Source organism: Neodiprion virginianus, chromosome 5 (assembly GCF_021901495.1).
Source record: "Neodiprion virginianus isolate iyNeoVirg1 chromosome 5, iyNeoVirg1.1, whole genome shotgun sequence".
Taxonomy (NCBI): domain Eukaryota; kingdom Metazoa; phylum Arthropoda; class Insecta; order Hymenoptera; family Diprionidae; genus Neodiprion; species Neodiprion virginianus.
The window spans coordinates 1,802,851-1,829,808 of record NC_060881.1 but is presented as its reverse complement, the minus strand read 5'-3'; the positions used below and the strand labels follow the sequence as shown (position 1 = coordinate 1,829,808).

At 36.7% G+C, this 26,958-nt stretch overlaps 2 protein-coding genes across 5 annotated transcripts in view; one reads left to right on the top strand and one right to left on the bottom strand.

Moving 5' to 3' along the window:
* The first annotated feature begins 535 nt into the window (after nucleotides 1–535).
* Nucleotides 536–12,445, top strand: LOC124305465 (pre-mRNA-processing-splicing factor 8). The gene is made up of 31 exons (XM_046764961.1): nucleotides 536–729; nucleotides 1,220–1,459; nucleotides 1,648–1,816; nucleotides 1,909–2,073; nucleotides 2,184–2,399; nucleotides 2,775–3,113; nucleotides 3,358–3,463; nucleotides 3,718–4,246; nucleotides 4,322–4,548; nucleotides 4,662–4,988; nucleotides 5,066–5,272; nucleotides 5,355–5,645; nucleotides 5,925–6,305; nucleotides 6,545–6,783; nucleotides 6,859–7,005; nucleotides 7,100–7,664; nucleotides 7,745–8,071; nucleotides 8,162–8,331; nucleotides 8,421–8,568; nucleotides 8,644–8,933; nucleotides 9,047–9,238; nucleotides 9,311–9,505; nucleotides 9,597–9,768; nucleotides 9,828–9,941; nucleotides 10,035–10,208; nucleotides 10,312–10,505; nucleotides 10,584–10,965; nucleotides 11,049–11,252; nucleotides 11,365–11,489; nucleotides 11,733–11,887; nucleotides 11,979–12,445. The coding sequence occupies exons 2-31, from the start codon at nucleotides 1,240–1,242 to the stop codon at nucleotides 12,131–12,133; spliced, it is 7,125 nt and encodes a 2,374-aa protein (XP_046620917.1). The 5' UTR covers nucleotides 536–729; nucleotides 1,220–1,239; the 3' UTR covers nucleotides 12,134–12,445.
* A 1,189-nt stretch (nucleotides 12,446–13,634) lies between these two features.
* Nucleotides 13,635–26,958, bottom strand: part of LOC124305470 (G-protein coupled receptor Mth2-like) — a 32,457-nt gene continuing 19,133 nt past the window's right edge. For all 4 annotated transcript variants that reach the window (XM_046764968.1, XM_046764971.1, XM_046764970.1 and 1 more), the window contains exons 3-5: nucleotides 18,079–18,263; nucleotides 16,494–16,659; nucleotides 13,635–15,424 (exon numbers count right to left, since the gene is read on the bottom strand). In XM_046764968.1, the coding sequence (XP_046620924.1) occupies nucleotides 15,064–15,424; nucleotides 16,494–16,659; nucleotides 18,079–18,263 (712 nt within the window). In that variant the 3' untranslated portion in view covers nucleotides 13,635–15,063. The remainder of the gene's footprint in view (nucleotides 15,425–16,493; nucleotides 16,660–18,078; nucleotides 18,264–26,958) is intronic.

Sequence of the window (26,958 nt, the reverse complement as noted above, 5' to 3'; positions counted from 1 at the left end):
AAATATTAAAGTCAGTTATTCCGCTAAAACCTCTCACCAATCTACAAGTCATCGCATCCAGAATATTCTCAAAAAGGTAAGCCAAATTAAATCTTTTTATCCAACAATTTCTCCCTCTTCGGTTCGTTCGACTAGAGCGACAGAATGCCCGTTGTCCGGTGTATTTCAATACTTAATCGGTAATTGGTGACCCAAACTACTGATGTGAGTCTGGCTGTAGCTGCGTGTGAATGTTTCCGGTGTCTAACATCTGGAGATTTCCACTAGGTACCGTTCCGACGTCACACTTGCCTCTACCCTGTTCGCCGACCGGATGTTCGTTAAGGTGAGCTCAAAACCACAAACTAGTCAGGTATATTTAGACACGGATATGGGGTGAAAATTATTATCGTATAATGTGACTTTCAGTGGACTTTCCACGCCGAAGTGCAGGAATTTTTCTCGACGGTTGATGCGTGTAACCTTAGTGACCGGAAGTCGACTCCGTGTTACAAAGAGTTTAGTAAACGCAGCCGCCATTTTGTAGCGGCGCTACTGATTTCGAGTATTCGAGTAATTTCGTCTTCGTTCGGCATGTCGGCTTGTAAACGTAGGAGATACGTTTCGCAAAGATACGTATAGACGGACGAAAATCAGGTGCCAAATAACACCAGTTGATTAATTGGAAGAGCAAATTGGGCGCGATGTTGCTGAACAACTAGCGATACCCTATTTGCAACAGAAACCAAGGTAAATACAACACTCACGACATTCTCGTGATCAAAATGGCTGACGATTTTTGTCCTCACCGCATTCTCGCCAATGAAAATCAACGGTCGGCGTCGATTTTGACTGATCACTAAACGGAAATTTTTGCTTATATAACCTCAAAAATATCATAATTATTTCACTAATCGAATAAAAGTAATAAAAGCTTTTAAGATCCCAATTTGACAATGGAAGTCAACCATAACCAAAGGATGTGTATTTACAGGCCTCAACGCCGCATTTTTATTACTCAATAACTCTGTAAATGATTGACAGATTACGTGACATTTTCTTGCCACATTGTATTTCCGTATTGATTTACTTTCACGTATTTAATTCGGATTGTATGATATCTAGGTCAATTGGCACGATTTCTTATATGCTCATTTACGTCTAGTTATACTACTTTTTCAACTCATAATTTTTATAATAATTAGCTGATTGATCAAAGATTTAAAAAATTTCTTTTCAGCTAAATAAGTCAGCGTCAAAATGTCTATACCGCCTTACTTGCTGGGCCCAAACCCGTGGGCCACCATGATGGCCCAGCAGCAGGCCCACGCTCAGCTTGCAGCTGCGCAAGCTCACGCGCAAGCAGCGGCTCATGCTCAGGCAGCCCATCATGCTCACATGCAAGCAATGGCTGGGCCGCCGCTACCGCAGCTGCCTAAGCAGCCCGAAGTTATTTCCGAAGATAAATTGCAGGAAAAAGGTAAGAATGGATTATTATTGTTAATGTTGGAAAGACAGAAAAGGTCCTTTACGCATGTGTATTATTTTCTAGTGATTAAAGGAAACATCTGAAAAATTAATATATTTCCAAATGGCATTCATTGATGAAAACTTTTCACATATGATTAGATAACTTGATTTTGTTATCCCACTTTCTGCAAATTTTAGCTCAAAAGTGGCAGCAATTACAGTCCAAACGTTTTGCGGAGAAACGTAAATTTGGGTTCGTCGATGCTCAGAAGGAGGATATGCCACCTGAGCACATAAGAAAGATTATTAGAGATCATGGAGATATGAGCAGCCGAAAATACAGACATGACAAACGTGTTTATTTGGGGTAATTATTGTGTATCAGTGTTCGATGAAGCTCTATTTTTGTTTGTAATTTTGTCTTCACCTTTTGTTATACGGTCATTATATTAATTACAGTGCTCTGAAATACATGCCTCATGCTGTGATGAAATTGTTGGAAAACATGCCAATGCCATGGGAACAAATTCGGGACGTCAAAGTGCTGTATCATATCACCGGAGCCATCACATTTGTCAATGAAATTCCATGGGTCATTGAACCAGTCTATATCGCTCAGTGGGGGTGAGTTTTTAAAGAATTTCTAACTCTTTGTTAAGAGAGAAAAAAAGGTCAAATAATTACTTTGGCTCAATGTTTGATCGTGATTAAAATTTAGTGAATTTAATTTTAAGAACAATGTGGATCATGATGAGGCGTGAGAAACGAGACAGAAGACATTTCAAAAGAATGAGATTTCCTCCGTTCGATGATGAAGAACCGCCTCTAGATTATGCAGACAATGTGTTGGATGTCGAGCCTTTGGAAGCCATACAAATCGAGCTTGACTCGGAGGAAGACGAATCGGTTGCTACATGGTTTTACGAGCACAAACCTTTGGTTGGGACAAAGTAAGTAAATACTTGATTATGATGCTGAGCTCAGCTGAAATTTTTCTTGAAAGTGAACTGAATTATTTCATTAGCAATATCAGGACCTTTCGCAGCTTTGGTGTCAATATATGACCTGCTGCCCAACTCCTGACAATATACGTCATTTATACACCAATTTCATGATGAATCGCGTAGGGGTCCTGAAATCAGTCATTCATGTGGTCTGACGGTTGCAGCGTTGTTGTTTGCTTGTCTGAGATAAGACAAATGCAACGTTGTGATTGGATCAAACGCTAATCTGAAATAGACTTACATATATACTCAAAATTTAGCAGTCTGAAGAAACATGACCAAAATTATTTCACGCAACGAAATTTTTCTAATAATTTCCAGGCATGTTAATGGATCAACTTATCGTAAGTGGAACTTGTCCCTTCCACAAATGGCAACATTATATCGTTTGGCCAATCAGCTGCTGACTGATTTGGTTGATCAAAATTTCTTCTACCTCTTTGATCCAAAGTCGTTCTTTACTGCAAAAGCTTTGAACATGGCCATTCCTGGCGGTCCTAAGTTTGAGCCCCTTGTGAAGGATTCAAATGCTGCTGACGAGGATTGGAACGAGTTCAACGACATAAATAAAATAATCATCCGACAACCAATTCGTACGGAATATCGTATCGCTTTTCCTTATCTGTACAACAACATGCCACACTTCGTTCATCTTTCGTGGTAGGTAGTTTTACTTGCAGATTATTTTTTAAATTTCTGCAGATTCTGTTATTATATTGATATCCACACCAGTTTTAAGACAATATTAAAATTATATGTGGTCTTACTAGCCGTGTGGTAAAATATTTAGTGATCGTTATTCGTCACCCTCGTAGAGGAGAGAGGGCGACTGCTGAAATCACAGACAAATTTTTAACTTTAACATTGCTATCCTTATATTTGGTTAATTATATCCTGGTCGCAGGTACCACGCTCCTAACGTTGTCTACATCAAGACCGAGGATCCAGATTTACCTGCCTTTTATTTTGATCCATTGATCAACCCGATTTCACACCGAAATTCATTGAAGGTACATTCATTGCTCTTTAATAAATGCTGTGTAGAGATTATCATATTTGATTTCGAGCTGTTCCACGTCGACATCCCTGTTCAATGAGTTGTTCAACTAAAATAGCTCGTAGATGAAGGGTCATTTTTGCCCTGCGTTAGCGCAGCATGACTAACGGAGTTTCCAAAATGACGACACTGTATTTTATTCATCGAGTTTCATTCAAAATCTCCACAATTCACAATTTAATTTTAGAAAATCCTCTCTTTCCGTAGACAATGGAGCCTCTTCTTGAAGAAGATGAAGATTTTGTACTGCCTGAAGAGGTTCAGCCATTTTTGCAGGAGACTCCGCTTTATACAGACAACACGGCTAATGGAATTGCTCTGCTTTGGGCACCACGTCCGTTTAACACGCGATCTGGCAGAACTAGACGAGCGATTGATATTCCCCTGGTAAAATCTTGGTACCGCGAACATTGTCCACCGGGACAGCCAGTCAAAGTTCGTGTCAGTTACCAGAAATTGCTAAAGTACTTTGTCCTGAATGCATTGAAACACAGGCCTCCAAAGCCACAGAAAAAACGATACCTCTTCAGATCTTTCAAATCGACCAAGTTCTTCCAGACTACAACTATCGACTGGGTAGAAGCTGGTCTTCAAGTATGCAGGCAGGGATACAATATGTTGAACTTGCTCATTCACAGAAAGAATTTGAACTATCTTCATCTTGATTATAACTTTAACTTGAAACCGGTCAAGACTTTGACCACCAAAGAGAGAAAGAAGTCGCGTTTTGGAAATGGTGAGTGGTAAAAATGTCAAAGATCATAAGTTTGGACTGTAATGTGCTAGTCGTAATGCTTGTTTTTACTTTCAGCATTCCATCTCTGTCGTGAAATCCTCCGACTGACCAAACTGATTATCGATTCTCACGTTCAGTACCGTTTGAACAACGTTGATGCCTTTCAACTCGCTGACGGGCTTCAATACATCTTTGCTCATGTCGGACAACTTACTGGCATGTATCGCTACAAGTACAAACTGATGAGGCAGATTAGAATGTGCAAAGACTTGAAGCACCTTATCTATTACAGATTTAACACTGTGAGTATTTTTTTGCTTTTTTTTTTCACGTACCGTTTCCATATTCTTGAATTTATTCACTCTGTAAAGCTCGTGTTTCACAAAAAAATCTTTTTTTCGTGTGTTGATGATAGGGTCCAGTAGGCAAAGGTCCCGGATGTGGATTCTGGGCACCTGGATGGAGAGTGTGGCTATTCTTCATGCGTGGTATCACACCGCTGCTCGAACGCTGGCTTGGTAATCTTTTGTCTAGGCAGTTCGAGGGACGGCATTCCAAAGGGGTTGCAAAGACTGTGACCAAACAGCGAGTCGAGTCGCACTTCGATCTCGAATTGCGAGCCTCTGTGATGCACGACATCGTTGACATGATGCCTGAAGGTATTAAACAGAACAAAGCCAGAACAATTCTTCAACATCTTAGCGAGGCTTGGAGATGCTGGAAAGCTAACATTCCATGGAAGGTTTGTGACTTGATTCCGTTTCATCTCTTGATTCGTTTTTTTCATCACTCTTGAGTGACAATTTGTTTTTTGTATAGGTTCCAGGGCTGCCTATTCCGATCGAAAATATGATTCTTCGATACGTTAAGATGAAGGCTGACTGGTGGACTAACACCGCACATTACAATCGCGAACGTATTAGGCGAGGTGCTACAGTCGATAAGACAGTCTGTAAAAAGAACTTGGGACGTCTGACAAGACTCTACTTGAAGGCAGAGCAGGAAAGGCAACACAATTACTTGAAAGTGAGTGTTAAAAGGTTGATTATTCGATTAAATACCTGACGTACGAAGTAATGCTAATTTTCTGCGGTCGAATTAATTTTAGGATGGACCATACATCTCTCCAGAAGAAGCTGTTGCCATTTATACAACGACAGTTCACTGGCTTGAGTCTCGTCGATTTGCGCCAATACCATTCCCACCATTGTCTTACAAACACGACACGAAACTTTTGATTCTTGCTTTGGAAAGATTGAAGGAAGCCTACAGCGTCAAGTCAAGGTTAAATCAGAGCCAGCGAGAGGAACTCGGATTGATTGAACAAGCCTACGACAATCCTCATGAGGCGTTGTCAAGGATTAAACGTCATTTATTGACGCAGAGGGCGTTCAAAGAGGTAAGCATCGTAAAACTTTTATTGTGTGTTTTTGTTTTTGCTAATGTACAAAACCATTACTCTGTTCTGGTCTGAATATTCATGATGACAGATTTGTGTAGGGGTCTGAAATCAGCCATTTTTGAGGCTGACTTCTGGTTCAGTGAGTAGATGTTTGTCTGAGATGAACATCTGCCCTGTTTTAGTTGGAAAAATAGCACAACCTGAATTGTTTGATATGGAAAATAACTTTTTCTCCCCAAAAATGTCCTCTCCCTCAACTTCGCGATCTATTTCTAGGTCGGAATCGAGTTTATGGATCTCTACAGTCACCTGATTCCCGTCTACGACGTTGAGCCGTTGGAAAAAATCACGGATGCGTACCTGGATCAATATCTCTGGTACGAGGCGGACAAACGCAGACTTTTCCCACCCTGGGTAAAGCCATCTGATACAGAACCGCCTCCACTTTTGGTGTACAAGTGGTGTCAGGGTATAAACAACTTGCAGGATGTGTGGGATGTTAGTGAAGGCGAGTGCAACGTCCTGCTTGAGTCGAAGTTTGAGAAACTGTACGAAAAAATTGATTTAACATTGCTCAACAGACTCCTCAGGCTCATCGTTGATCACAATATCGCTGATTACATGACAGCAAAGAACAACGTTGTCATAAATTACAAGGTAATTATTATTTCCATATTCTTTACATTATGAAATTTCGAGGATGTAGAAATTGCTAAATAATTCAATTATCTGTCAGCCTTCTACTAGTGCCTCGTAAAGTAACGATCACTTTTGCCCTGTACTGGTTTCTCATACCTGATACAGTTTCCAAGATGATGACAAGTTGAATCGATTTCAAGACTGTCGTATTTTCTTCAGGATTTTACGATTGACAAAGTTTTTTACCTTATTTCCAGGACATGAATCACACGAACAGTTACGGTATTATAAGAGGTCTGCAATTCGCTTCGTTCATAGCACAATACTATGGCTTGGTATTGGACTTACTCGTGCTCGGTTTGCAAAGAGCAAGCGAAATGGCTGGGCCACCGCAAATGCCCAACGATTTTCTGACTTTCCAAGATGTAGCTTCTGAAACGGCTCATCCAATTCGTTTATTCTGCAGATACGTGGATAGAATCCACTTGTTTCTCAGGTAAAATTGTGATCCAGTTTTTTAGTGAACGTAATATAAAGTTTCTTGCGGAAATTTCATTAAGTATATTTACAGGTTCACAGCAGAAGAAGCCAGAGATCTGATACAACGGTACTTGACCGAACATCCAGATCCGAACAACGAAAATATCGTAGGTTACAACAATAAGAAGTGCTGGCCTAGAGATGCGAGAATGCGCTTGATGAAACACGACGTAAACCTGTGAGTGTTTGGCCGTTTTATACATTAATTTCTAATTTTTTCACGCAAACGATTAATTATCTACTGTTGAAGTTCTTTTTTCTTTAATTCGCAGCGGTCGAGCCGTATTCTGGGACATAAAGAACAGATTGCCTCGGTCGACGACCACCATTCAGTGGGAGAATAGTTTTGTGAGTGTCTACAGTAAAGACAATCCCAATTTGTTATTCAACATGAGTGGTTTCGAGTGTCGCATATTACCAAAATGCAGAACGACGCATGAAGAATTCACGCACAGAGACGGAGTTTGGAATCTGCAGAATGAAATCACTAAGGAAAGGACGGCACAGTGTTTCCTCAGAGTTGACGATGAAAGTCTTCAGAGATTCCACAACAGAGTCAGACAGATCCTCATGGCGTCTGGGTCAACTACTTTCACCAAAATCGTAAACAAATGGAACACTGCGCTCATCGGTCTCATGACTTACTTCCGCGAAGCTGTTGTCAATACTCAAGAACTTCTGGATCTACTTGTCAAGTGCGAGAACAAAATTCAAACCAGAATCAAGATCGGTTTGAACTCTAAAATGCCTTCGAGATTTCCACCTGTCGTTTTCTATACTCCCAAAGAACTTGGAGGACTCGGTATGCTGTCTATGGGACACGTTCTCATTCCACAGGTAATTCGAACATATTTCAATAATGTATCAGTCAGGTGTGCGTCGTTTCAATCTTTCATTCTTTTCATTGATAATTTCAGTCTGACCTGAGATGGTCAAAGCAAACTGACGTTGGAATTACTCATTTCCGATCCGGAATGAGTCACGACGAGGATCAGTTGATTCCCAACTTGTACAGATACATTCAGCCATGGGAATCAGAGTTCATTGATTCTCAACGAGTGTGGGCCGAGTACGCGTTGAAGCGTCAAGAGGCGAATGCGCAAAATCGTCGTCTCACTCTGGAAGATCTTGAAGACAGTTGGGACCGTGGTATACCAAGGATAAACACACTCTTCCAAAAGGATAGGCACACTCTTGCCTATGACAAAGGATGGAGAATCCGAACAGAATTCAAACAGTACCAGGTCATTACATTGTTTCAAACTTTCCTGAAACCCAAATTAAATTGGCCCAAGTAATTTGTCGTATCTTTTATTTGGTAACTCGTGTTACAGGTACTCAAACAAAATCCGTTCTGGTGGACCCATCAACGTCACGACGGTAAATTGTGGAACTTGAACAACTACCGAACTGATATGATCCAAGCGCTTGGAGGAGTCGAAGGTATCCTTGAGCATACTCTGTTCAAAGGAACGTATTTCCCTACCTGGGAAGGTCTGTTTTGGTCAGTATTTTGCCATTGTTTAATAGTGTTGGCAATAAAATCTAAACGATTGAAATTTTTATAGCATTTCTTTTATTTTCGTAATGTAGGGAGAAGGCATCAGGATTTGAAGAGTCGATGAAGTACAAAAAATTGACAAACGCACAGAGATCTGGTTTAAATCAAATTCCGAACCGTCGTTTTACTTTGTGGTGGTCGCCGACCATCAACAGAGCCAACGTTTACGTTGGATTCCAGGTGCGTCCAAAACTAACTCCATAATTTTCAGCCACCAGATGAGCAGGGATATAACATTCCTTTTATTCGCCATAGGTGCAACTGGATCTGACTGGAATTTTCATGCACGGAAAAATTCCCACGCTAAAAATATCCCTGATTCAAATCTTCCGTGCCCATTTGTGGCAAAAGGTTCACGAATCTATCGTCATGGATCTGTGTCAAGTGTTTGATCAAGAATTAGATGCTCTCGAGATTGAAACTGTACAAAAGGAAACTATCCACCCGAGAAAGTCTTACAAGATGAACTCGTCTTGCGCCGATATCTTGCTCTTCTCTGCGTACAAGTGGAATGTGTCCAGGCCATCTTTGCTAGCAGATTCAAAGTGAGTCATCGCTACTTTTAACGATCTTCACTCGGACTGCAATTCAATTAATATAAGTAGTCCATCGATTTAACTTACATGACGTAATCAGCAACTGTGTTGTCGCATTTTAGAGACATGATGGACAATACCACAACCCAAAAATATTGGATTGATGTCCAATTGAGGTGGGGTGACTACGATTCTCATGACATTGAACGATACGCAAGGGCGAAGTTTTTGGACTATACAACAGACAACATGTCGATTTATCCTTCTCCAACAGGGCTGCTTATCGCCATTGATTTGGCTTACAACCTGCACAGGTAATTTGTAAGAGACGGTACATCATTTGTTTTGCAAAATTACCAAGGTTAATTTTATCATTCATCAAACAGCGCATATGGTAACTGGTTCCCGGGCTGTAAGCCTCTTATCCAGCAAGCGATGGCAAAGATAATGAAAGCCAACCCTGCGCTTTATGTACTAAGAGAGCGCATCAGGAAGGCTCTTCAACTCTACTCTTCAGAACCAACAGAGCCTTACCTATCGTCACAAAATTACGGAGAGCTGTTCTCAAATCAGATTATTTGGTAGGTGGATTATTTTTCCCCACGTCTTGTCGGCAAGCACAAGTTACTTCATGACAACTGTTTTTAATTGAAAAATTATTGGTTTTTTCAGGTTTGTCGATGATACAAACGTCTACCGAGTAACGATTCACAAGACTTTTGAAGGTAATTTGACTACGAAACCTATCAACGGTGCCATCTTTATCTTCAACCCTCGCACTGGACAGCTTTTCCTCAAAATTATTCACACCTCGGTTTGGGCTGGTCAAAAGCGTCTCGGACAGGTAATTGAAATTCGCTAATTTATCACTAACGAACGCCCGATAATATGGAAACATTCTAGCTGGCGAAATGGAAAACTGCCGAGGAAGTTGCGGCGTTGATTCGGTCTCTTCCCGTTGAAGAGCAACCTAAACAAATTATCGTAACCAGAAAAGGAATGTTGGATCCTCTCGAGGTACGGATAAAATTTCAACCATCTAAAATGGAACATGAACCAAATTTTTGAAGCAATAAAAACAACCTTCAGTATTTCACTTAACTTTTACAGGTTCATTTACTCGACTTCCCTAACATCGTTATCAAAGGTTCGGAGTTGCAACTTCCGTTCCAAGCCTGTCTTAAGGTAGAAAAGTTTGGTGACCTTATTCTGAAGGCTACGGAACCTCAAATGGTTCTCTTCAATCTCTATGACGATTGGCTGAAAACAATTTCTTCGTACACGGTAAGTTGCTTTTGTTTTTTTCATAGTGAAATTAACCATATCGTACGAATAATAAAAATCAACGGAGCTGATTGAACTCTCATTTATGAAATTCATTACACAGGCATTTTCACGTCTGATCCTGATTCTGCGAGCATTACATGTCAACACAGAAAGAACAAAAGTTGTTCTCAAGCCTGACAAAACGACTATCACAGAGCCGCATCATATTTGGCCATCACTTACCGATGACGAGTGGATCAAGGTGGAAGTGCAGTTGAAGGATTTGATTTTGGCTGACTATGGAAAGAAAAACAAGTAAGTGGTCTATATTTCGTCTTATTTGATTGCGAGGAGGTTGACTTTTTAACGTGCTAACTAACTTTTCTTCAACAGCGTCAATGTTGCATCGCTAACACAGTCTGAAATTCGTGACATTATTCTTGGAATGGAGATCAGCGCTCCGTCGGCTCAGAGACAACAGATTGCCGAGATTGAAAAACAGACTAAAGAGCAATCGCAGCTCACTGCAACAACCACTAGAACAGTCAACAAACATGGTGACGAAATTATCACCGCCACTACTTCAAACTATGAAACTCAGACGTTCAGTTCAAAAACGGAATGGCGAGTGAGAGCTATTTCGGCCACCAATCTTCACCTCAGAACTAACCACATATACGTTTCGTCTGACGATATCAAGGAAACCGGGTACACTTATATACTGCCAAAGAATGTTCTCAAGAAATTTGTCACCATCTCTGACTTACGCGCGCAGGTATGTGGATGCGCGCTACTTGACTATGTGATAGTTTTACTGCTTTGTCGATTCATTCGTAATAATAAATCACTCTTGTTTAGATCGCAGGGTATCTGTACGGCATTAGTCCTCCGGACAATCCTCAGGTGAAGGAGATACGGTGTATAGTAATGGCCCCACAATGGGGTACACATCAAACTGTGCATCTTCCAAGTTCTTTGCCAAACCATCAATATCTCAAAGAGATGGAACCGCTTGGATGGATACACACTCAGCCGAATGAACTGCCTCAATTATCTCCACAAGTATGTAACTTTCGTTATATGCTTAGTACTCGAAATTGTTCTTTCGTATAAGCAGTGTAGGAACGTTATACTAACTGACAACTCGCCTATCAAGAATTACGATTATTTTTAGGACATATCAACGCACGCCAGAGTTATGGCCGAAAATCCTGGATGGGACGGAGAGAAAACAATTGTCATTACATGCAGTTTCACCCCTGGTTCATGTTCCCTCACGGCATACAAACTCACTCCTAGGTATGTGATTTTCAAATTGAATTGTTCAAACGCCCTGGATCACGCCGAGAGTTAAAACTTGGGTGCATTTAAATATTCGGTGTAAAAGTCATTCGTTACATTATCGGCAGCTTCACATTAGGTAGACTCTTTGGATGTCTGAAGGTTTTGAAAATTCTGCTTGTCATAGAAGTATCCTCAAATGGATGAAGTATATCAGCAATCAAATGGTGAATAATGTGTGAAAAATCACTTTTATTATAGTGGATTTGAATGGGGGAAACAAAACACGGACAAGGGAAACAATCCCAAAGGATATCTTCCAAGTCACTACGAAAAAGTACAAATGCTGCTTTCTGATCGTTTCCTGGGCTTCTTTATGGTTCCTAGTCAGGGTTCTTGGAACTACAACTTCATGGGTGAGTATTGCGTGCTTTTCGTGTGCTGTGAATACTTGATTACGTTTAAACGTGGTATAATTGATGTTGTGACTTTTCAAACAATTCACAGGCGTGAGACACGACCCGAATATGAAGTACGAACTGCAATTAGCAAATCCGAAAGAATTTTACCACGAGGTTCACCGACCCGCCCATTTCTTAAATTTCTCAAGCTTGGAAGATGGCGACGGCGTTGGAGCGGATAGGGAAGACATGTACGCGTAAACCGAAGTCGTTAAAAACGGCGTTTACCTTGATACGAACTTGCTCCAGTGGCACTGAGAGCAAAACCAGTGCCGTGAAGTGTTCGGAGAAGAATTTCGCTAACGTTTAAAATATTCACGCGGTAAATCGATTTAAACGCTCGTAAAATTCACGACCTTGAAGATGATGGTCTTCTTTCCGATTATTATTTCACGCGCTGAAAAACATTTGTCGGTATACATTCATCATTTGTTTAAAGAATTTCTCAAACAGTCGTATCAATTATTCGACAGTGTGCAAATGTTACGCGAGTCGCGTTGAGAGAAGAAAATGGAAAAAAAACGAACCAATGACGAAACCAAGTGTCTAAAGATGTAAATAGTGGGATAATTATTTAACAGTGAAGTAACTTCAACTCTTTTCGCAAACACGATTTATGCACGAATGTTTAGTGTACCGTATTTTTTTTTTTTCTTTATCGAAAATGAAAATAATAGTATACTTGCGACGGTGCGGTGAGACATCACACGTATGTGCGGAGCGACGGAGTTATGAAGGTTGCGACAAGAGTGAGTTTACGGAGATTTGCGCAACATAAAAATGGTTCCACGAGTCCCAAGAATCCTATTCCCTTAATTTCCAATCGGTGAGTAAAATATCTCTGTCCCATTGATAATGAATCCGAATTTTTTACGTTAAAATATTGATTGATCGTTCGCTCTGAAACCGATGTCTTTCTGTACCACGCTATTTCCAATCCCGTAAACAGTATAAATACCAGATTTACGGTATAGATTTTAAAGAACGGACTATTACTGCAATTAATAATTATTACGACGCAAGTTAAATAGATTATTGTACTTTTATGAATAAAATGAATTCGGACATGAAAACGAAGGTATGAAAAATTTTATAAGATCGCCAATTAATCAGCGACCTGAACCGCGATTTCATTTTCGTGAAATCTTATTTTGTCTTACATAAATATGAAGATTTCATTTTATCGGAATTTGATTGTCTCAGGTAAGTTGATCGGCCGTTTGAAATACCTTCCTGTATTACAATGTTACAACGTGTAAAGGTGTTGGAAAATTATTTCGGTTGTGAACTTTGAGAAATTTGTTTATTCATAAGCATATCACAATACAAAAAGCAATATTCAAGATTTGAACAATCGTGCTTCATTATACATATAGAGTAAGTATTATTCGTAATAAGATACACGAATATATAAGGTAGGTGCGGTTTAATATAATTAACAACAATTGAGTCACAATATTTTAAGTATGTACCAAACAGTTACTGAAAACCGGTGTCAATAAGTACCGAAAAAAAAACAAAAAAAAAAAAAATTATTGTTAAACGAATTAGACATCCCGTGAAAAGTTTTTATTAGCAAGTGATAACAACGCGATTGAAAATTTAAATCTATAACCGCCGTCAAATTTGGAGAGTTTACTTAAATCTCAGGTCGAAATCCGACGTATGAAAATGTCATTTTTGTTTTAATTCCTTTTTTTTCCCCTTATTCATTGAATGTAAATAACAAAAATAGGTATGTCGTTAAGGTATTCGAGTTGATCAAAGGAATATTTACTCGTGTTCTTATCGCACAAAATACAGATACACATGCACACCCACGCAAAATTTATCGCCTAGCCTCGCGTCGATACTGTCAAAATGTTGAAATCTCAATGACTGATATAAATATAATGAATAGCTAAATATCCATTAGTAACAGTGTCCGGCTAGATAGTTATCTTCCTTTTCACCCACAAAACGTTCTCTCACGTAAAATAAAAAAAAAAAAAAATAAAAATTGCAAATTTTCCTAACATTTTTAAAGTAATGTTATTAATTATAATAGCAAAATATACACGCCGCCGGGGGCAAACATTGTGTATTACAACTTTGGTTGGAAGTAACTATACATGTTATATCGAATTAAAATAGCTATTTACAGATCGTAGATTGTCGAAAAAAAAACACCAGGGTTTATAGTCATTAATGCAGCGTTTGATTGTTGCTGCAATTAGAAGATTATAAGTGATGAAAGTATAAATCTATAAGTTATAAGTAACAAATATGTTATGATTATAGCCAATTTTCGTAAAGTAGAATCACTCACTCGAAATTGTACAACAGGCAATTATATTTGGTTGCGTTAAAGATTTTGGAGAGGTAATCGATCATTTTCAAAATCAATTTTTATTGCTTCGTGTCCTGGAAGATCGATAATTTTTTAATTTTTCTTACTTTTTCCCCCAACCAACGAAGCCTCTCGAATATCTTTCAAGTTACGTAAATTTTGTATATTCTAATTACACACGTTTAATATGAGAGTTTAAAATAATAATTACATTACAATTATAATATATTTATAATTTGTCAAATCTCAAACTTTTAACTATCAGACATTAATAATATTACATCTCAGTCACTCGATGTTAAAAAAAAAAAAAAACAAAGAAAGAAGAACCATTCACTGGATTCAACTCACAGTGTAAAGAAAGATGGGATTATATTCGGATAAAATTACAATAATAATGATTATTATTATTATTAAAACTGTTTTCTATAGATAATTTTATGATCTCAACTACACGAAGAGACGAATAGATTCAAATTGTAAGTCAAAATATAATCGTAGCAAACTATTTGTAGATTTAAAATTGCGATATATAGTGAAAACTTGCAGCGATATCGATGTTTCAACCAAAAATATTTAAAAAACAAAAAGAGAGCTTTCTCTTTATTTCAATTGGTCGTACTCGTTTATCATTTTTATTTCTTTCATGCACGTAATCAACTCTTTCTGATCTTATCGCTCTCTAAGAATGAAAAAAAAAAAAAAAAAAATCTTTCCAATCGTTGCTACGAATTATACGCGTAATAATTGTGATTCACAACTCTTTCCGGTGGTAATAAACGTCGTTAATGATCCGAACTTTTTAGGCACCGTCGCTGTCGTCAAAGTTTGTCGATTTGTATTTAGCGGCGGGTTCTGGACACGAGTTTGTTTTCTCATTCAGAGGAACGGATGTTGTGCAAGTCCGGGACGTCGAGCTGTGATAAGCGCTCCTCGTTGAGTCTCGTGATAAAAAATTTTCCCCTTTACATCCGAAGCGTTTCATTAATAAACGTTTAATCTTCTCCTTCCATACGAATATTATAAATATTATCACACCCTGGAGGGTGTTTGCCAAATCCGTTATGTACCAAAGGTACTCCGGACTCTTGTACGCCCAGGAGATTATCTCCATTGACCAGTTGATGCCCATAACGATGAATAATTTCAGGTACAAGTTGAACCTGCGAAATTGAAACATCGAAATAATAATTAAAACGAATGCGACGTCATTTTTTTTTTTCCCATCACAAATGGGACGATAGTCAATTTTGTTAGTCTGAATACCCTTGTGTATTATACAGGGTGTATTAATACGGGGGATTTTTTAATTTGTTAATGGAAAAACACGGAAAATAGAACAATTTTTTATCTAGAGGATCGGAAATCATTTTTTGACGTAACAAGTTTACTTTTTTTCCTCGAGAAAACAAACTTGCTCAACGCTGACTGTGTTTGCAAGTTACATTTTTCTTTTTAGCAACTTACTAGAACTTGGAGAAAATTTCAGGGAAAACTAGATTTTAGGTCATGGAAAATGTGGAAATGGCGTGGAATTTTTTTTTTTCCCAAAAAAAATTTGTGGCCATCCTGTAAATAGTTACAGAGAAAATATTTAAGGAGGTGACAATTATTGAAAGTGGTGTTTAAATCAACTATGAAAAAGACATCAAAGAAAAAAAAAAAGAGAGACGAAACTATTTTTCGCCAAAAGTATTCGCGGTGAGAAAATGTTAAAACTGTGTAATCGACGGGTTTCTCTTTCCACTTGGACGAGGCAATCAAAATTAGCTCGTCGGTGTTTGAGCGTGAATAGTATCGGTTTATTGCTTCAAACTTTTAGTATAAACAAGTTAATATAAACCTGACAATTTCGGCCAGATGATTTTCTTGACAAGAAGAGAAGGAGAACTAAAATTGAAGCTCTATAATATTTGTAATATAGGGAAAATTTACAGCCTTATGATTGATTCATCGTGTGAATTAAATCACGTTATTCGTGTTAAAAAATTTGTATTACAAATTGAATTCGGATTAACGTCGTCGAAAAACATTATTGCCAAACTGTCAGCGGAAGGTTGTATCGTGGCAAAGTGTTTTTTAAAAGTTTTTTTACTTTAAATTTTATTTACTACCACGGGTGATAAAATTAATGGATTTTTCTTTTATATACATTTATAAATATTGACATATTATCAAACGCGGAGATTTCATTGTGTACTAAAATTGTACGAACTAAAATTTTTCACTCACCACTGCTTATTATCATCGTGACGCCTGCTTTCTGTTCCTTTCAATTGATGCGCCGTGTTCTTTTTATGTTGTATAATCTTTGCCGCCGTTAAGATGAACAAAATTATGTTACAGAGAACCGTCAATCCCATCGGTATGTAAAAATAGTAAGCTTTCGCCATTTCCGCTGTAAAAAAAATTTAAATTTATAATATTTGTATAATACGGATCTATTAATTGTACATGCGTGAGTCTGTGCAATACATTATTGAAACGAAAAAAACAAACTTGCAACGTTGCTTTAATTTCTTAATCAAATGTTTGATCATTTCTCATTCTTTATTCAAGATTAGGGATTAATTTGAGATTATTTACACTGTGGAATCAACTATTCATACAATTGTACACGTGGAATGTAACGAGAATTGTTAAACAATATTATTAGCGACAATATTTTACTCACGATACTCTCTGTGATTCATTTGAACCACCTGCGTTTATACCGATGAATATTTTCTTTCCCTAGTTTCACAATGAGGATTCGAAACAAACAGAGTTTCTCAACGAAAACGGTTCCTACAATTTCTATTCTTGATACGGATTGAAAATTTTTGCAATAACGCGGTGGCTGAACAATCGAACGAAACAAATGTTTCGGTAAAAAAGTCACGCCGAATTGCCGCATCGTGCCAAATCGAAACTATTTGTTTGAAATTCCGATCAAAATCGTCGATTAGTAAACGATTCCGAGGAAATTATTATCGAGGTATAATTTGTGATACGAATTTATTCTTAATCATGATATTAAATTTTGCAATTTTCAAACAACATCGAATGCTGCGTGCCCTGATCTCACGTCCGGTGGATATTAATAAGTCCATAAATTTAGTCCAGTCAAAATAGGTCTGAATTGAAGATATTCGGTATACGGCTGCATTTTTGTGCACAGGAATTTCCGTCCCTCAGGAACTCAAATCTGAAGTCATTTTTGAGTTGCATAGCCGGAGTTTTGAGAAAACGGCAAAATTTGACGTTTTTTGCAATTTCTTCCAAAACTGCTATCGATGGATGAAAAATGAATCAATCATCGTGCAGAGCGGAAAATTCTACATCGAATTATGTCCTCGTATGTCGGAAACGGAGTCGGATTAACAAATTGAGCAAAAAGAAATCCTACTTATCGATGGCATCTGGGGAATTTTGGTGAAATGATTTCTTGAATGAGAAAAAAGGAATTCTACTTATCGACGGCATCTGGGGAATTTTGATGAAATAATTTTTTTTCTCTTAATTTGTTAATCCGACTCCCTTTCCGACGTACGAGGACATAATTCGATGTAGAATTTTCCGCTCTACACGATGGTCAAGTGATTTTCCATCCATCGATGGGATTTTTTGAGGAAAAACCCAATAAACGTCGAATTTTGCTATTTTCTCGAAACTCTGACTATGCAGCTCAAAATTGACTTTAGATTCAAGTGCGGCCATATCGCGGATATTTTTAATTCCGACCTATTTTGACTGGACTAAATTGTGCCCATTGTTTTTTTTCCTTTTGATATTTAATATTGCGATATTTACTGTACTTTACAGCAGCTACACTTACTCTTGAACCAACACTTGTCCACTCCGAATTCGGGGCGAACTATATTGCTGGGAATTCCCGGTGCGTATTCCATAATTATGCAAATTCCCGTCAACAGACATGCGCATCCCCAAGCGTATATAGAGTACAATATGAACTTTTTGCGTTCACGTTGTCTTACGCTGCCCTGAATTGACCGGTAACCCCTGCAACACAACAAAATTTATTCAAATCGAGTCCTAAAAGTAGAAAAAACAAAGCAAATAATTTAACAAACTTTTGCTATCACCGGTCTATAAACTATACTTTTTACGGCGATGGCGACGAAAATATAAAGATACGGTATTGCGATCTCGTATAGAACGAAATTACGTGCGTGATAAATACATTCGTATGTATAAATACACACACGCATACCTGTACGTACATTTAATTAATAATTCATAAAACGTTGCCAAATTATACGATGATTAATGGGTAATTAAAACAATTTATCGCGTCAATTGAATGGCAGTAAAGGATGAGGATAAAGTTACTAACGTTATTGTAACGATGCGTGCTTAGGAAAAATAATTTAGTTAACCATTGTAAACAAAATATACAATATATATAATGATTCATTTTTCTCCTGATGTTGTATCGTTACGTTAACGTTACTAACTTCAGCCTTGTAATAAAAGTAGGTGCAACACGCAGTTGATTCGGGTGTTTAACGTGCGAGTAGCGAGAAAATTTTATACGTACAAATTAGGATTGCGAATTGTTACCATTTTCTTGCAGCCGTGCAAACGATCATTATTATTTTTCTAATTAATTTATCATACGTTGTTACAGGCAATCAATAGCGTGCAAGTTTGTTATCGATGTGATAAGTGCACAACAATTAACCACTTGTTTATTTATTTTTTTTCTACGCTACGAGTCTGTTACTTGATGGGAAACTTCCAAGGAACAAAAAATGATGGAAGAGAAATTAGTTTACCAGGCACGCGGTTAAAAAGAAATAGAAAACAAAGACGATAATAGCGTATTTGCGTGAAAGACTTAACGTTATACGTATTGTGAATATTTACATTGGATTTTTACCCACCCTACTGGATGATTCTGGGCAACTAACTTCGTAGGCTGCAAGCTTGTAATTATACAAACAGAGATGTTTTATTTACAGCGAATTGAATAAAAAAATAGTGACGGAAAGGACACAAATTTTCTACACATAATGCGATGACGATCAATTTTGTTTGGTTGTTCTTTTTTTTTTTTTCTAATTTTTCATCATTTTTCGAAAGTAAAACAGCCTCTGATATTTCGAGTTTTCTTTTTTCTTTTCTGCTTTAACCTTTTGAGTCACAGTCGTAAGTATTCTTACCATTTACATTTTTTGTATATTTAGAGAATTTGGAAAACATGTTTCTTTGCGTTTTTTTTTTTTTTTTGCTATTTCTGATGATATATCTAATAGATTTTCAATACTCGAGAGTAATTGTTGCGATATAATGTAAATTGTTATTGTTAGAAACAAATTGATTGCAAAAATATCGTGCAAATCGAAGGAACAATTCAATACCGAAAAATTTATTCCTCTACACGTAAGAATGTTGTACATAAATTGTAAGTTTTTCGAATCTAAAATTCGATTTTGAAAATTCAAAATAACGGATCCAATTTGACGGACAAAAATGTCAAATTCGATCGAATCCGGAGAAAAACCTCTGTCAAGAGGTTTTTGGGGTCGCTGATTACGAATCTGAAATCAGATTTTGCAAATTCAGTACGGCGAATCCGATCAGCGACACCAAAAACTCCCGTATAAAGTTTTTTCTGACCATATTCATTAAAATTTGAAATATTCGTCCACCATATCGGATCCATCATCTTGAATTTTGATAATCTGACATCAGATTTGCGATCACCTGCAATAAAATTTGATACAACACAATGATGTGCGACTCAAAGAGTTAAATTTATTTCACAAACTTGTCACGCACGACCAGCGATAAGCGATAATAAATAATTCATCCTACTGCGATTAAATCGCTTTGGACTCGGCAAACTCTTTTATACATTATAGATGTGTTTTATAAACCTGAGCAGAAATTCAAATGAAAACAAAACCCCGAAGCTGTACAATATACGCGTAACACCCACGTCTGTAATTCTTATTTCTCCTTCTCTCTCTCTCTCTCTCTCTCTCTCGCTCTTTCTCTCTTTCGTGTTCTTGCATAAAACGTACGCTACAAAAGCATTAATTCGGGGACGGAAAGCACTGGAATTAGTTGTTTTATTTTTTTTCTTATCTCGACACGCAATCCACGTGCCCGTTAATTCACCAGCCGTCAAATCATTTCACGTCGAGGCTAATTACAATAATGAACGTACGTTATTCGCGATGAACCGTGCGAGGAAAGAGCCGAGAGAAAACAAACAAAGAAAATTTGTTTTTTTTTTTCAGAGCGAATGAAAATTCGTACTACTGTAGACCAGTTCACTTTAATTTTAATTTTCTACATCCCACCGCTGTCACCGACGTTCGGAACACCGGCAAATTCGTTTTCTCGATTTCCTCGAGCTCGCCTGAAATTCCGCGAATTCATTCTTCTCTCTTTTTTTTTTTTTTTGGTCTTCCTTTGAAACGTACCGCAGACACACCCATGTGTCCAATTATTCGGCATGAAATTTGTACACGACAACGTTGATCCTAGTCACTTTTCCAACCATGTAAATTTCTACATTACTCGGTACGTTATTACTTTACGCAATATTTCGTTACGCGCAGTTACGACTTGAAAAAAAAATTCTGGGATGAATTTTAACAATTCAAACTTAGTTTTATCAAGTTTTTTTCGATCTTTCTTCATTTTACTTGCAAGAACAACCCTGATTCAAGCACGCTGACTTTGAAATTGTATGTTAAAGTCGGTTCTGTAACCTTGCCGCATATTCTTTGTCTCGCGAAAATCTAACGCGTTATAATAAAGCAAAGAATTTTTTTCGCCGCAAAACATGTGATTATAAAATCAAAATTAGCTCAACTTGTATAGGAATTTTTTTATATTTGACTTTCATTTTCATTCAAATTTCGCACAACTTTGTTGTTGCAGCGAAGAAAAAAAATTAACTACTGCAACAATAATATTTTATTTTCCTTCGTTATGATAAATCCAATTATTTTTCTTCTCATTGTTAGAGATGTTTTTCTCTCTCTCTCTCTCTCTCTCTCTCTCTCTCTTTTTCAACATACAACGGATAATTACGAATCGAGACACATGTCCCGAACAAAAAATTATCTAATCTTTGTTAATCCGCAAGTCGTAGGTACAATTTTTGCGTACACAAGCAGTAAACAATTTGTTAAATCTAATAAATATACCGAGGAGAAATATTCTGTTAGTTCGTCACACAAATGTGGATTCATTTGTCAACAATTGATTTAATTTAGATCTTTATTCCGACCACTTCTTCTTGTCTTTTTTTCTATTCGAATGACGTTTTCGTCAAATTGAAATTTTGAAATGTATACGAATACATTTTTTTTTTATTCTCTTATTTTTAGTTTTTCATTATAATTTATCGTTGTTGTGGAATTTAAGAAAAATTCCGCCTTTAAAAATATACATGTAGGATCAAAGAAAATCGAGAAAACCGGATGTATAGAATCGGATCGGATGAAAAAGAAATTGAAGTAAATAGGTAGAAAGAAACAATGTTATCGGTAAATATCGTATACATATTATATGCGTATTATAATATGAGCAAAAAGAGTACAAGTCGTAAAAATTCGTTGAAAAATTCAAATTCTAAATATTATCCCTCTTCGAGTTTACCCATAAATCATTGGATTTTTTCGCATCCATGTATACGTGTTTATATTCTAAATAAACGTGCGAAAAAATATCCTTTGGTACGCACACATACACGTGTATACATAATATATACGCGAATATGTAAAGAAAAAAAAAAAAAAAAAAAAAAAACAAAGAAGAAAGAATGCGATAAAATTTCAACAACAAAGAACAACGATGACGCACGAATTTCGTTAGAAATCGACCATGAATGACGTTAAGTAGAGAAGCGAATCGGAATAGAATTGGAACAAATTTGGGTAAACGGAAACGAAAAATTCTCTGCTTCTTATTTATTTAAATAGGTCGACGAGTTTTATTTCTCTTTCCGTTGAAAGCAAGGAGAGATAAAAAAAATTAACAATAACAATAATAATAATAATAATAAAGTTACTCCCAGCGAATCGCAACACGAAACGATCGACGATGTTTAGTTTGCAAAACGACAAGGAATATATTCCCGGTATTAGTCGCAGGAAATTACACGCCTAGATGTTTGTACACCTTATAACCTACCATCAGTTTCCGGGGCCTCGTTGTTTTACTTGCCACGGTGGATTTTCAGGACGGGATCGAATTATATTACGGGCAGAGGAAATTGTCCGTCGATGGCAAACAGTGTCGTCGTTCGCATTATGTATAGAAGGTGTTATTGCCGTTTGGGGCGGGGTTGAAATTACGAATTTGAAAATTTGCGAAAGCGACGAATTCCGATTTTTTTTTTTTTTTGTAAGCAAAGATATCGAAGTTTGACGAAACGGCGAACGTTTCGAAGAGGCGAAAATGAGATAATTTCAATATTTGGAACACCGAAATTCCGAATAATCGACCATTTTTAGTTCCGTGAATTTCTGGCTTGGTGAAAATTCATTTTTCCACTTTCATCTTTTTTTGTTTCGCATTTTCGATATTTTTATGTTCGCACTGAGAGAAATTTTTAGTTCCGGTTACCGCTCGGTCCTTAACTATTTTCATTTTTTAAATGAAAATTAGTTATCTAGCCGTTACCGGAAAGTCTAGTATTCGCTACTATTCTTTATCATTACGATCGCTGTTGCTATATTTTCTCGCAACTGTTGCGAAAATTCAATGCTCGTGCAACGATAAATTGAAGTTACAGGCTTTTTTGACTAAAAAAGTAGAGTAAACCTCAGAAACTGATTTCGCGTTGCGACAACCAAAAAAGGATCGACGATAGCGCAAAATTGTTAGGCGTACGTCGTTTTTCCTAATTCCAACAATATTCAAACAGTTTTTTTTTTTAACGATACCTGTTTTACTCAATTTTTCTAGCTACCGTAACAAATGAAATTTTTCTCAGTGTGCCAATTTTTGAAATCACATTCGATTCATGTTGTAAATCAATCAACAAATGATTGAAGAAAAGTCTCCGCGTGGCACTTATTGGTCCAAACACACACACCGCATTGTTTATCGCACGGACAACACGCGTGGGTGTTGTTTCAGTTATACACGTTTCGTTGATTATTTACCCACGCTAATTGGGTTACACATTGTATATATACATTCGTGTAGTATTATTGCGACGTTGATATATATATATATATATATATACACTAAACGTCATTTCATCCTCTCGAATAGAACATGAGAAATTATTGCCGATATTCTGAGAGTCAGAGAAGCGAGACGTTTCTTTTTTTTCTTATCTTTTCCACATTACAAATATTTATCACGAATTTATACTTGAAAAAGTTGTGAGAGTTATTATTCAATTTATCCTTTCACTTTTACAACTTGTAACAATCTTTCAGACTTTTATACGTATAATTAATCACGTTATTTTTTATTACCCTTATCAAATGAAAATCATGGAAGAATTTTTTACCGATAAAATATCTCTATTAAAAATCCATGAATCTCGTGTGGTTTTTAGTTATTAACATAATCTTTTTTTTTTTCTTCTTTCCTCACGGGGCACCCGATACGCGTGGAAATGATCTAATTTATTGCACGACAAACGTGTAATACGTGTATAAATGTGTAACGCGTTTAAGTAATTAGTTGTAAATTCCCTTGTACGTTGGGCTCGGCTTCGTAAAGAAGGACAAAAATTGAAACAAAACAAAAAACAAAAAAAAAATTTAATCATACCAATATCACACACACCTTGTACTTTTGGTACAATTTTAATATTCAAACGCTCTGGTGGATGATTGTAATTTTTTTAAATTTGTTTGTGATTTTTCTTTCCCGTTTTTTACGTCAGGAAAAAAGTAATCATTTTTCAACAACAATCGCCCAGACGCAATGCGGAAATTGAATACCTTTTGACAGAACACAAGAAAAAAAAATATTTCCTTCTTAATTGCGTAATAAAAAAATTCGTCGTCATCGAATTTATCGCGATCCAACTCAGAATGCTAAATCGTACGTGTATTAATATTGTATAGATGTTCGTGTGAAAGTTTGTTAACTTTCTACTTTTTATCATTTTTTATTTCATTTCTCTGCAGATTTTCATTCTTTGTTCCTTTGTCTTTTCTTCCTTTTTATTTCCTCATCCACTTTGACCGAGTTTCCTGCCGAGAGAATTTGTGGCCTTGTTTTACGTTGAAAACAATCGTCGGTTCAAGAATGATGAAAACACGAAACGTCACAAATGTTTATACATATACAAAAACGATATGTATATTCATATGTTTTTACCAATTCTCTTACGCCGCTGGGTATGAAACTCGTTTCGTTTTGCCCGAACGCGATGTGCAAATGTAACGCGTATCCATAAATATCTATATACATACATACATACATATATATATATATAGACAGATGATAGACAGATTCATACGAAAGATTATAGATATTAACGAACGTATAAAACTCCCGACAGTTGGTCAAACTTTGGCCATATGTGAATATCGAAGAGCTTTATCCGTGATTTAGAAAATTCGTTTCACCTTCGAGCGATTTAAACTTTTGTCATATTCACCTTATATCAAGGATTGATATTCACATTCATAATAAATAAGTGATCAAAACTTTCTTCCATAAATGTTGGACAGAAAAAAAAAGTTTACTCCCCGCGTTTGTAAAATTAAAAACAATCATCAGTCCGCTGCATTCTCCGAGTTTTCACTTACCTGATTCTTTTTGTTGTTGTTGTTGTTGTTGTTGTTGTTGTTGTTGTTGTTGTTGTTGTTGTTGTTGTTATTATTATTATTATTATTATTATTATTATTATTATTATTATTATTACTATAAACGGCTAGACGAATAATAAAAGAAATAATTCGTATGAAATTTTTGTTTTACAATCCTCAGGATTATTTTTCTTCGGGGAAAAAAACTACCCAAAAAGAAGAAAACAAAAAACCATTCGTCGACGAATTAACGGACGCTCAACGCCTTTTGTGTATCATCCTTAATACGCACTCGAACTGGGATCAAAGTTTTCGATGGGATCTTTTTTTTTTTTTTTCCTAAACCGTAATGTAGATAAGATAAAACGGTCAGGTGGGTTCAGGATAGTAATTGACCGTTGTCACTTGTCACGGCATCGTTTCGAGAGAGAAAGAGGGTGGAAAAAAAAGAAAAAAAAAGGAACGAGTTACAGTGTCAACCCGTTATGGTCCGATGACGCAGTTAAATTTACGCATTCTACCTTATAACGTGTATATATACGTATATATAACCTGTTAGAGATAACCGAATGTTATTAATTAATTAATACCGGCTAATGGAATGCACGTTAATTACTAGCCGCGACACAACAACGCTTATTTCAGTTTTCAAAAAATGCTACACTGGATGCGTAATTTATATAGTATTTTTCATAAAAATGTTTTTGTATACGTAAATACGTAAATATCCGAAATTGCAAACTTGAGTCTGTGTGTTTTAGTACAATTCGTGACCTAGAATATTCGAAATAATATTAAAAATTCACATCAAACTTGTATGCATGTGTGTGCTATATATACACATACACACAATGCAAAGAAGTTGCTAAAAGTTGACATTTATTTTTTTATTTCTGGTTTTTTATTTTGCGTACAATCGCCATTCCAAGCGTTGAGATCGTACGAAGAAGAACGTTATCGACGATGAAATAAATTTCTGCCGAAAGAGAAAAAAGAGAAAGAGAGAGAAAAAAAACACACACACACTCAACTGACCCATTTTGACGAAAGAGAATCGTGTATACGTATTTATGGAAATATTAGCACAAAAAAAAAAAAAGAGACGATGTTACAATCATGTAAGTGTCTGCGAAATATATACTCGATGAAAGAGGTTGCGTTGAATTGATGATTGTTCAAATTGAAACGATGAAGCCGTCAGTCCGGGACTACTGGACGATATACGCGAACAAAGAATAGAGGAAAAAGATTTGGAAAAAAGAGAAACCGAGTTGTTTGAGTTACTGGCAGCTTTTGCGCCGTATCCGCTTTCATCGTATAATTATAGATTTACTTTAAATTAAATATAGACACACATCCCATGACTGGCTAGACAAGTGTTAATGATGCGCGGGGGGATAAATTTCGTTTATTCTCGAACCGAATATTAATAAATTATCCATCTTTTACGCTGCGGTGATATTCGACGGTGTAAAAGCCGGACGCGTTTCGCGTTTGATGGTGAAATTTATCGTACCGTTTCAAACGGTTGGTTAGATGATCGATTACTGTGTCAAAGAATCGAAATTTTGTAAATAAATTAAAATGCAGCGTAGCTTTTGGAGGAGATCTGGATTTTCTTGCCCGCAGGAAAAATCCCTGGAACCATGTGTTATGGAAATTTATGAAAATCCGGGACATTGATAAAGATTTCATTTGTTACAGTAACTGGAAAAATTCGGTAAAACAGGTATCGTTAAAAAAAAGTGTTTGAGTATTGTTGGAATTAGGAAAAACGAGGTACGCGTAACGATTTTGCGCTATCGTCGATCCTTTTTTGGTTATCGCAACGCGAAATCAGTTTCCGAGGTTTACTCTACTTTTTTAGTCAAACAAGGCTTTAACGTTAATTTATCGTTACACGAGCATTAAATTTTCACAACAGTTACAAGAAAATCTAGCAACAACGATCGTAA